Source organism: Carcharodon carcharias, chromosome 21 (genome assembly GCF_017639515.1).
Source record: "Carcharodon carcharias isolate sCarCar2 chromosome 21, sCarCar2.pri, whole genome shotgun sequence".
NCBI lineage: Eukaryota > Metazoa > Chordata > Chondrichthyes > Lamniformes > Lamnidae > Carcharodon > Carcharodon carcharias.
Window position 1 is genome coordinate 81768781 of NC_054487.1, and position 12538 is coordinate 81781318.

The 12538-nt window shown below is 43.4% G+C and overlaps 1 protein-coding gene across 1 annotated transcript in view; it reads left to right on the top strand.

The window, feature by feature from the left end:
- The first annotated feature begins 3384 nt into the window (after window positions 1–3384).
- Window positions 3385–12538, top strand: part of cracr2aa (calcium release activated channel regulator 2Aa) — a 74372-nt gene continuing 65218 nt past the window's right edge. Inside the window, exons 1-3 of the mRNA XM_041215675.1 lie at window positions 3385–3603; window positions 9017–9128; window positions 10627–10801. Coding sequence (XP_041071609.1) covers window positions 3385–3603; window positions 9017–9128; window positions 10627–10801 — 506 coding nt within the window. The remainder of the gene's footprint in view (window positions 3604–9016; window positions 9129–10626; window positions 10802–12538) is intronic.

The following is a 12538-nucleotide window of genomic DNA, read 5'->3' on the forward strand; positions in this document are numbered from 1 at the left end:
TGGTGGTGAGCCGCCTTTTTGAACCGCTGCAGTCCATCTGGTGTAGGTACACCCACAGTGCTGTTAGAGAGACAGTTCCAGGATTTTGACCCAGTGACAGTGAAGGAACAGTGATATATTTCCAAGTCAGGATGGTGAGTGACTTGGAGGGGAACTTCCAGGTGGTGGTGCTCCTTTTTATCTGCTGCCCTTGTCCTTCTAGGTGGCAGTGGTCATGGGTTTGGAAGGTGCTAATGAAGGAGCCTTGGTGAATTCCTGCAGTGCATGTTGTAGACGGTACACACTACAACTTCATTGGTGGTGGAGACAGTGAATGTTGAAGGTGGTGGATGGGATGCCAAATGGACTGCTTTGTCCTGAATGGTGTCAAGCTTCAAGTGTTGTTGGAGCTGCACTCATCCAGGCAAGTGGGGAGTATTCCATCACACTCCTGACTTGTGCCTTGTGGATGGTGGACAGGATTTGGGGAGTCAGGAAGTGAGTATTTGCCACAGGATTCCTAGCCTCTGACCTGCTCTTGTAGCCACAGTATTTATATGGCTAGTCCAGTTCAGTTTCTGGTCAATGGTAACCCCCAGGATGTTGATCGTGGGAGATTCAGTGATGGCAATGCTATTGAATATCAAGAGGCAAAGGTTAGATTCTCTCTTGTTGGAGATAGTCATTGCCTGGCACGAATGTAACTTCTGATTTGAGATTTTAGTGAATTCCATAGTGTTCAAACTGAAGTTTTGACAGGGATTTCCAAATATGCCTTCCAAAAACTCGGCTGAGGGCCCTATCAACCACCGAGATTTTCCACCCATGATGGTTGACAGGGCCCTCAACCATGACTGGTCAATCTCCTGTGCCTCTGCCCTCACACCTTCCTCTCCCTCCCAGAACCATGATAGGGTCCCCCTTGTCCTCACTTATCACCCCACCAGCCTCTGCATTCAAAGGATCATCCTCCTCCATTTCCGCCAACTCCAGCATGATGCCACCACCAGACACATCTTCCCTTCACCCACCCCCCCCGGCGGCATTCCGCAGGGATCATTCCCTCCGGGACACCCTGGTCCACTCCTCCATCACCACCTACACCTCAACCTTCACCCATGGCATCTTCCCATGCAATCGTAGAAGGTGCAACACCTGCCCCTTTACTTCCCCCTCCTCACCGTCCAAGGGCCCAAACACTCCTTTCAAGTGAAGCAGCATTTCACTTGCACTACCCTCAATTTAGTCTACTGCATTCGCTGCTCCCAATGTGGTTTCCTCTACATTGGAGAGACCAAACGCAGACTGGGTGACCGTTTTGCAGAACACCCTCGGTCTGTCCGCAAGCATGACCCAGACCTCCCTGTTGCTTGCCATTTCAACACACCACCCTGCTCTCATGTCCACATGTCTGTCCTTGGCCTGCTGCAATGTTCCAGTGAAGCTCAACGCAAACTGGAGGAACAGCACCTCATCTTCCGACTAGGCACTTTACATCCTTCTGGACTGAATATTGAGTTCAACAACTTTAGACCATGAACGCTTTCCATCCCCACCCCCTTTCTGATCCCCCTTTTCCCAATAATTTATATGTATTTTTCTTTTCCCACCTATTTCCATTATTTTTAAATGTATTTCCATCCATTGTTTTACCTCTACCTTTTAGCCTATTTCAATCCCTTCCACCCACCCCACCCCCCCCACTAGGGCTATCTGTACCTTGCTCGTCCTGCTTTCTACCATTAATGTCACCTTTAGCACATTCCTTAGCTAATATTACCACTGTCAACAACTCTTGGTCTTTTTGTCTATGACATCTTTTGGCAATCTCCACCTATCACTGGCCCTCTATCCAGCTCTACCAGCCCCACCCCCCCTTAAACCAGCTTATATTTCACCTCTTTTCAATTTTTCCTTAGTTCTGGTGAAAAGTCATACGGACTCAAAATGTTAACTGTACCCCTCTCCGCAGATGCTGTCAGACCTGCTGAGTTTTTCCAGATATTTTTGTTTTTGTTAAGTCCCTGGGCCGTGCGTGATAACACTTAACACTTGTTAAAAGGCTGGATTCTAAATTGTTACAACCTCAGTAGAGACCTGTAACATGTTTTAAAAATAAGAGGAAATCTGAAATCCCTACTCTTTACTAAAAGAATGAAGCCAGTTTATAAAACAGAAGAATTTTTATTTTACAAAAGTCAAAAAAGCAAACACTAAATACTATTTTAGATTGTACACTAGTACTCCTAAGCTTTAATATCCAGAATCAGCATAAGTTAAACATGCATTAACAGGCAAATTGGGGTCCGTTATGAGCTAGAAGTTATACATTAAGTGGCAGGTGTAGCTAAGACAGATCTTACAAATTGGCTCAGCAATAAACACAGCATATAGGTCATCAAACTCAGTCAGAAAGTCCCTCAAAACTCTGTCTTCTTCGCAAAGAATTTCAGCTCCTCTTCTAGGATGTAGCCTGATCCCCAGCTGACAGCAGCGTACAACCAACTTGAGTTCCACGGGCACAGTCTTCACCACAGATGGCACCAAGTTGGCAGAACCTCCTCGACTCGGTTTGGATGGTGTAGGTTCACCACCGTTATCTCCAAGTAACAGAAACTGCTGCAGCAGCTTACTTTCAGCCTCTGGATCTGGCCTCTATCAGCTTCAGCTTGCTTGTACAGCACCACTAGTCTCATCGACTGCTACCACCCAGCTTGGATAGCTCTGTATCCCTTTTTTATAGCCTCAAGCGCTTTCAGTCTGTCCAGGAGTTTTCATTTCCAAATCCCAGTTTCAGTTTTCGTTTCCTTAGAAACTGGGAGGGCCGGTTTCCTTTCTTCATTTCCGTTTTTTAGTTAGGGTCTGCCTCAAGAAATACAAGCTTGGCAACAACGGATTCCATTACAAAAAAAGGAAGACATTTCCCATTGTATTTGGAATGATTAAATTGTCTTAGGCTTAGCGGGCTGATTAGCGCTCCATTTTTTCGTCTTGTTGAGTGTATCAATGCAAAGTGTTTGCGTTGATTATTCCCCTCCTTTGGTCTTTTTTCTGCTTTGAATAAGTTGGAAAATGTGGCTGATGAATAAGGTGAGCAGATATTTCTAAAGCATTAGCGAGCTTTAATATATATGGACTAACTTTCCATTGAATTGTTAAATATTCAGCTTCTCAGTATTTGGTAATGAATTGGTCAACTAATTTATTAACCTATTGGTACCTGTTTGTTGCTTTTCAAAATTTAATTCTCCTTTTCAGTTACGTCCAGTTTATTAACAAAATTAAAAAAAAATTTCTAAAAAAGCTTGTTTTTCTTTTCCAGATACCACAGGTGAATTCAAGAGGCTGAAGAGTGTAGAACAATAGCGAGAGGCAGATGTGGCCTCCTGATTTTGGACGTGGATCATGGCAGCTTTAGATGAAGTACCCTCAGCGGAAACAAGAAGTAAAACTCAACGGGAAGATGACAATGGCTTGTCACTACTGCGGGGTTTAGAGGTGATTGACTGGGAGAGGGCTGAGATGCATAGTAATGGACAATTGGCTGTGGTGGAGAAAGCTCGGGAGTTCTTTCAGATCTGTGACCGGGAAGAGAAAGGCTTTATTAATCAAGCAGATATGCAGGTGAGACTTGAGGATGAGGATTTACACACACGCTAATGGAATGTGTTTTGATCATTACTTCTGAAATTTGATAACTGATCCTTTAGCTTGCTTTCAAAATTTTTTTAAAAATGGTTCAAGCCAAAGCTTTATGTATTTCTGCTGTTCACTAATGCGTTTGAATAGATTCTTCCCCTGTCAATCAGAATCTCTAGAGATGCAACATAAATGGCCCTTCCCGCTGTAGCTCCTGGGCTTTGTCTGACTGGAAGTCAGGAGCTCTCTGGTGTTGATGGGCCATCACTGATTGCTTCCTTCATAGCAGTTGACAGCTTTTTTGCACATTTTCAGTTCATATTTCAGCCTTATTCCATCATTTACAATCCTTGACAATACAATATTCTAGGAACAATAAGCCATTCAGCCCCCTGAGCCTGTTCACTCGTCATAATTAGGTCGTGGGTGACCTGTATCTGATCTCTCTCTATCCATTTTGATTCCATAATCCCTTGATTAACAAAAATCAATTGATCCCTCACCTCAATAGCTTAAGTTTCCCTCTATCGACTCCATCAACTGCTTTAATCATCTTAAACATCTCAATTATATCTCCCCATAATTTTCTATATTTAGGGGAATATAGGTCTAGCCTTTACAAATTGTACTCATAATTTAACCCTGGTATTATTATGTTGAAACTGCCCAACACCCACTACAAGTTCAACAGATCCTTCCAAAGGTGCAGGACCCAGAATTCTCTAGAAGTTGTCTGACCAGAGCTTTGCATAGCTGTACTAAAACATCCTTTCTTTGATTTTCCAGCCCTTGAGTTATAAAGGCTTACATTCCATTGCCCTTTTTGAATTTTTTTGTGCTTGGCTACTCCAAGATATCAGGGAAAGGGTAAATTGTTTGTACACGGTTATGTGTCAAGTGGTTTTCATTCTGGTTCGAGTGTTGTCAATATCCATAATTTCTGCAGATTGCCAGGAGAGGGCAGTATTCCTTTTATTGTGCAGTTGTAAGATGTAGTTGCTGAATTTACTTACTTAACCTTTTTGTTAAGCTGCTAAACAAGTCCATTCTTGACTATTTAAACATGTAGTTCTGAAGGGGTAAGTGATTCGCATGGCACTTGTAAATTGTCTGCTGAAGACCAGAGTTGTAGCATGTTGTAGCAATTAGATTCTAAGGTGTCTCTTGTACTATGTTTGCTGCTCTTAGTCTGGAATGTTCGAGAAGGTCTGGAAAATAAAGCAGCTCGTTATTGAGCGATGATTCAGTCGGAACGCACAAAAGGCTGGGTCCAACCATAAAAACACCTGTGGAAGTCACCACATTTGAATTTGGAGTACCTCTCTCTAACCCAATTCTTTTCTTTCTGTTCCCCAACACCTCTCCGCGTGCCACAATTTCTTAATTCCCTGTGCCATAAGTCTCTTGTATGCAGCTGAGCAAATGCAGCAAACGACACCCACTGCAGTTACTTTATCTCTGCAATTACTTTGAAGAATGTCGGAAAATCAATGAAGCACAACCTGCCTTTTAAAAACAGACTGGAGAAGATTGGCCTAGCACAGATAGATTGGCTCGTTAATTTGTGCTATATGGAGATTATCTGCCATATAATTTCCTGGCTATTCCCAGTTCCTCTCTTTTTTTTTTGGAAGAGCGGAGTTTGCCTCTCCTGTGCTTCAGTGCGTTTCCCTTTGTATAGACAGAGCCTCTGCTATGTATGTGTCCGCATCTTTGGATGTAAGCTATTAGATTCTGGCGAGCTAATGACCCTAACCCCCACTAACAAGCCTAACCCCCCACTAACTATCCTATATTCGCCTCTGGTGGTTTCTCTACCTTAAATTCCACTAACTACCTTAACTTTGCCTAACTATTCTGTGCTAGCCTCCGTTGATCCCTCTACCCTAACTCTAACTAATTACCTTACCCCCCCCCACCCCCCACTAACTATTCTACACTAACAGCTAGTGATTGTACAATTTTAATATTCATCTTTCCTGTGAAAATTGAAGTGAAGCATTTTATCACCACTTCTTGGGACAACCTCTCCGTTACTTCACTTCCTCCATTGCTCCATCTCTCAACCCTAACTGTGACCGTTCCTTTTAATGTACAGATTGAAAGGCAGTTGCTGCCTGATAGTTTTCCATCATTTGCCCTTTGGCTTGTATTTCCTTTCTAGCATTCCCTGTGTATTTGTCCAGCTGTTTTGTTCTCAGTTTGTAAAAGCTGAGTGCTTCTATTTTTAGTTCAAATATGAGTTAATCTCCTTATTCACCAATGAAACCTCAGCTTTTGATACATTTCCTGGTTTTTCTAACTCGAATTTACTTGTTTGTTCTCCTATCAGTTTAAATTGCCCATCATGGTTCAAGGCCATCATTTTATTATCCTAATTTTCTGCTATCAACGTAGAAATAATCACAGGGAGGTGGCTTATAAGGAATGTCTTAAAGGTGGAGAGGGAGGTAGAGTCCTAGGAAAAGAATTCCAGAGCTTAATGCCCAGGTACCTCCTTAACATTGCCTATCGTTGCCCCTTGCCTCAGTCTATTTGCTACCGAGACACTTGCCCATACCTTTGTTACCTTCAGCCTCAACTATTACAATCCCCTCCTGGCTGGCCTCTCATCTTTCACCCTCTTTAACCTTGAGCTCATTCAAAATGAGGCTGCCCCTATCCTCACCTATGCCAAGTCCCAATGACCCATCACCCCTTGTGCTGGCTGTCCTAAATTTGCATCCAGTTGTTGAATGCTTCAAATCAAAAGATCAGAATCCCTGTGCCCAAAGCACTTTATTGTCTTTGTTAGGAAATCGAGATAGTTTAAGTAAGTTGTATTGGTGATTGATACGAATGAGGTTTCACTTAATGTTGAAGTTTGATTTGTATTTCTGTATCTGTGTGTTAAGAAAAGGTCAGGTTGGTTTTTAGTTTCACATTAAAAGGTGCCTGCATTTCTAATGAGAGTTTACGACTGTAAGAGAAGTTAAGCAAACACAAGAGTAGAAAAACTGGGCTGTTGCCTAGCAATAGGGGTCCAGAGTGGCAGGTCCCTCCCTCAGACACACAGAAGAAACTAGAAACAGCAGTTTTCGTGTTCAGTTTTGAAGACAGCTGCCAGGCAGAAGCAGCCTAGGAGGCTCAAATAGCTAGCTCCAAGCTAAAGTTGGTTGAAAGTAGCTGCCAGGGATATTCTGGACCAAAGGGGTCAGATAGCCAATCCCAAGCTAAAGAAGAAAATCCCCAAAAATCCAGGGGAATGGAACAGGGGAAAGTCCCAAGCAGACCTTCTAGTCAAAGGAAGGACAGGAACCCCAGTAAAGGTCCTGTTAAGTGAAGTTAAGAGTGAGGGGCAGAAAAAGGTTCCAAGCTTCCAGCTTAAAGCTCCAAGCTGCAGGAAGCAGAGTCAAAGCGATATAAAGGCTTGTGAGAAGTCAGAAGGTCCAAAGAGGCAACTAAAGATCTGCAACTCTTTGCTATGGGCATGTGAAGCAGTGGAGTGCTGTTGACAGCTGAGTTGGTGAGAGAGAGTGTGTGGAAGAAAGCTTGAATACATGTGGTGACACAGGAGAGAGGAACATCGGAAGGAGAGTTTGAAACCCTGGAGGTGAACCCTCGCGGAATGCGTCTGAGAGAAAGCGTTGGTTTGGGAGAGGATTCCAAGGCGAGTGGAGATTGGAAATCCTCGTGTGAAAGACAGAGTTCAGTGAGACTGGTGGGTTTACGGTGTAACAAGCATCTGGGGGAGTTGAGGAGGGATCTGTGGCATATGTCACTTGATTTCAGAGTGTGGTGTGTCTGGATAGACACACAGGTTGCTAATTGGTTTACATAGACTGTATGTACCTTGAACATTAGAGTATAAGATGGCTTTTGTGACTTGTTTTATCTTACAAATCTATATATCTGTAAAGGTATAGTTATGGGTGAAGTAGTATTGTAATATAGTTCATCTTTTCTTGTTGAATAAATGTTTTATTCTTTTGTTAAAAGTTCATCAGCTGATTCCTGTGGCTCTGCTCAGTAGCTACTCTCCACGTATCTAAACAAACCAATAAAAGTTAGGATCCATGAAGCCGGGTTCCATCTTGGGATCAGGCTTGTCCAGGGGTAACTTCAGCTGGGATCATTGCAATCTTGTCCTACCCTATCTCTGTAACCATCTCTTCTCATGATGAAGGAGCAGAGTGTTGTTTATCTAAGTTTGCAGATGACTCTTAAGTTAGAGGACACAATAAGTTGCAACAAGGGGAACGGAAAGTTGCAAAGGGGCGCACAGGTTAAGTGGGTGGGAAAAGAACTTTAACAAATGGAGTTTAGATGGAACATAGAGGCCGCCCATTTTCGACCCAAGAGAGATTGGGATTACAGTATGTTCAAAATGGAGAGAAACTGGGAAATATAGATTTGAGAGTTCATTTGCACAAATCATTAATAGCTGATGGACTGGAGCAAAAAACAATCATTTAAAATGGCTGATGAAAACTCAAGGAGTCTGGAATATAAAGGAGGGGAAGTGATTCAATTGGACTGGGCCCTGGTCTAACCATCTCTGGGATACTGTGTTTAGTTTTGGGCACCGCACCTTGAGAAGGTTTTATTGGCTGTGGTGGGGGTGCAGTGGAGATTCACCAGAACGATACTGGGCCTCAGAGGGTTAAGTTAGGAGGGCAGATTATATAAACTTGACTTGTATTTCCTTGAGTTTAAAAGATCATTGGGGTGATCCGACTGAGAAATTTAAAGAATGTGAAAGGATTTGATAAGTTAGATTGGGAGGAACTATTTCCTCTAGAAAGAGAATAAGGAGAGATCGTAAAATGACAGCAAGGATAAAGGGTCACATAAAAGGTCATGGAAATCTGGAACGGTCCTCCCCGAGAAGCTGTTGATGCTGAGGGTTAAGACTGAAATCGATAGATTTCTGTTGGGTGTTGTTATCAATGAATATGGATTAAAGGCAGGTAAAAGGAATTAAAAAAGCAGGTCCGCCCTAATTCAGTGGGATGGAAGGTCAGGCTCAAGGGGCCTTCTACTGGAGTCCCTTCAATCCATTGCTTGAATTATGTCTTCTATCACTACCGCTTCTCGGCTCCCAGTTTCCCTGTTCTTTCTAACGATCGTATAGCCTGGAGTAGGTAGTTCTGAATCATGCCCAGCTTGTCCCCAGCTTTCTTCAATGACTAGGCATATCCTTTCAGCTGAAGTTGTGTTTCTAACTCATGTAGCATAAGAAATAAAACATGAATTCCTGTACACAATTCTTATTTGAGTAACTGTCCCCATCCTGCCCTCATGCCCAGATGGTGTAATTCTCTCGCCTTTAGACCTATGGTAACCAGAGCAATTAAGTTATTATTGCAGTGAAGAGTTGGTTGGAATATGACTTTGAGAAAAGTTTGTTTATTTTCAGCACCTTCAGACGGAGCTACCTCTTAGTTCAGGCGAACTGCAGGATGTGTTTGATTCTCTGGACACGGATGGGAATGGTTCCCTAACCTTGGAGGAATTTACCACTGGATTTAGTGAGTTTATAGCAATAAGTTCAACTTTAAATTTGTTAAACAGTTTACACCGTGACCGTTTTAAGACGTGGCAACCTGGAGAGTTTCCACTTGGCTTTTGTGACGCAATTTTCCTGAATTTGAGAAGCTCCAGGCTTCTGTGATCTTTGCGTTAATTTAGAAAACATTGCGCTGGAAGCTGACCCCCTGACCACATTAACCCAATCGAAATAACCACCATGGTGAGTTTCTGCTAATTGTGTCCGTTTGCAGGACTTTGAGGACTTGCGTAAAATTAAGTTTTTTGTTAACGCACAATGGCCTGCGTTATATTACACACTCCTCTGCCGGCAGGTTTGAAGGTGATGGGGGCTCATAAAATCCAGCAGTCAGCCTGCCCTGCCACCTACCCACCAGCCCCTGCCCCCATTTCACTTATGGCTAGGTGGCGCGGTCGTGGTATTGTCACTGGGATAATAATCCAGAGGCACAGGCTAATACTTCAGGGACATGGGTTCAAATCCCACCACGGCAGCTGGTGGAATCTCAATTCAGTTAATAAATCTGGGATTGGAAGCTGGTCTCAGTAATGGTGACCATGAAACCATTGTTGTAAAAACCTATCTGGTTCATTTGAGGGAAGGAAATCTGCTGTCCTTATCTGGTCTGGCCTACATGTACTCCAGACCCACAGCAATGCGGTTGACTTTTGAATGGCCCAGCAAGCCACTCAGTTGTATCAAACCGCTACAAAGTCTTAAAAGAAAAGGAATGAAACTAGATGGACCGGAAATAATAACAGCAAACTCAGCCCTGTCAACCCTGCAAAGACCTCCTTACTGGGGGCTTGCACCCAAATTTGGAGAGCTGTCTCACAGACTAGTCAAGCAACATGGTCACACTCACGGAATCATACCTTCCAGACCATGTCCCAGACGCCACCGTCACCATCCCTTGAAAACTTGCACAATCTACGTCCAAAGTGGAAACTCCAATTAAACATCCTCGACATTTTTTGAATGGGTGAAGGTTAAATAAACTGTTAAAGTGCAGGAGCTTAAAGGAAAACATCTGGGGCGGAATTTTACCGCAGCGGGATTTTACGTTCCCCCCAATGGAGTTTGGGATGGCTCAGCGCATTTTACAGCCTCGTCCCTGCTGCGATGGGGCCTTAACATTCCGGCCCATGCACTGTTTCGGAAGGTGATGAATTTTACAGGGTGCTTTCTATTATGAGTGTGTGGGGCATCATGTTGAAGTAACGTATTGACAGATACTGAGCCAGTTACAGGTGAGCCATCACTTGAATTACATGCTTGATTGAACTGGGAAATGGATGTTTTTTAAGTCCCTGAAGGGGAACAAAGAAATTGCAGGGCTGTGAGGGGAGTGGGAATAGCCAAATTGCTCTTGTAGTGAGCCAGCAGGGACTCGATGGGCCAAATAGTCTCCATCTGTGCTGTAACTGTTCTATGATATGCCAACTGACTCAGAAGTACTGGACCTTTTTGACATTCAGGTCAGTTCCTGTTTGGGGAAAAGATCATCGCAGACAAGATAAATAAAGGCCAGGATCAGTGTGGGAGCCTGTGTCGGAATCAGTATGCCCAACGGTTGGCAACAGCGGCTGACGATGAGGAGCATCACTTCCACACTCTGATGGACCGCCTGGGAGCAAGGAATCTCTTTAAAGAGTAAGTGAAACCTCACAGGAACACAATCAGACACTTGCAGTTCCGTCCCCTATTTTTCCCTACACCTGGGCTTCAGATGCACAATTCCACAAATTATTTATGACCATGTCTTAGTTGTGCGGCTGAAATATATTTTTAAAGAAGCATTTTTGGGGCAATTACTAGCTGTGCATTCCCTTAGCGATGACCTCTGACCAGAGACTGTACTCCCCTCCCCCCTTTAGGCTACCAGTTCAACTTGGTTTTAAAAAAAAAAAATCCCTGCTAACAACAACGACTTGTATTTATATAGCAGCTGTCACAAAGTAAAACATCCCAAGGTGCTACACAGGAGTGTCATCAAACAAAATTTAACGCTGAGCCACATGGTCATCTGTCCTAACATCTGCCTAAAGGCCTAGATTTTAAGGATCCTCTTAAAGGAGGAATTCTAGAGCTTGGGGCCTAGGCAGCTGAAGCCACAGCTGCCAACAGTGGAGCGATGAAAATTGGGGATACTCAAGAGCTCAGGATTGGAGGGGCATGGATATTCTTGTCCTTTGAGTTCTAGTGCTAATGTGGAGCACAGGGAGTGATAGGAACTCCTCTCGCCCTCAGGGGAGAGGGGGGCGTAGTGTTAATGTTACTGAACTAGAGGCCCAAGTTTTGCCCTGGTGACATGGGTTCAAATCCCACTACAGAAGATATTGGGATTTGAATTCAATCAATAAACCTGGAATTGAAAGTTTGTCTTAGAAATAGTGAAGATTACAACACTCATCGCTTGTTGTAAAGACCCATCTCATTCAATAATGTCCTTTAGGGAAGGAAATCTGCTGTCCCTACCTGCTCTGGCCTACATGTGACTCTAGACCCACCGCAATGTGGTTGACTCTTAACTGCCCTCTGAAATGACCTAGCAAGCCACTCAGTTCAAGGGCAGTTAGGGACAGGCAACAAACGCTGGCCTTGCCAGCGATGCTCACATCCCAAGAACCAATAAAGGAAAGAAAAAAATTCTCATGATGAAAATGAAAAATCTGTTGCGTGATGTGTTTTGCTGGTTTATGTACACTTGCAATATGCCCTCCCATTAGCAGGTGGAAGTATTCTACATTGATTGCCCCGGTTTGTGCGAATCAAAGGATGCATATGTATACTGGGACCTGGCGTAGTTTATCCATAATTCATGTTCTGCCAGGCCCATCCAATTCCAACAAGAAATTGGCAGAGGGCAAGGAAAGATAATTGCAGGCAATGTGTTTGTTATGGTACATAATAAGATGGGAACAGAAAGAGGCCATTCAAATCCTTTGAACTGAATGGCAGGATGAGCTCGATGGTGCTGATCTGTATGTCAAATCTGTTTACACTCATCTTTGATCAATATCCTTGGCGAACAAAAGTCATGAATAATTGATGTTTTTATAATGCAGTTCATTCTGATTCCTGCTAATGACACCCATTATTTGTTTATTCTTTCATGGAATGTGGGCGTCGCTGGTGTTACGGCCGTGATGGGAGGAGTGCGCGAATTATCAAGCCCCACTACTCCGCAAGCCGTACCATTAAGTTAAATGCTTAATTTTCTCTCTGAAATGGCCAACTGTGCACCTGTATTTCTAGTTCCCAGAAGAAAAGAGCTCTGACCAGGCTTCTTTCAAAAACTCAGAATGATTAATTTATTTTAAAACAAAACTTCTTTTAGCAAGTTCCAAATACTGTTTATCATACAATTATAATCGGGAAGTATAACTA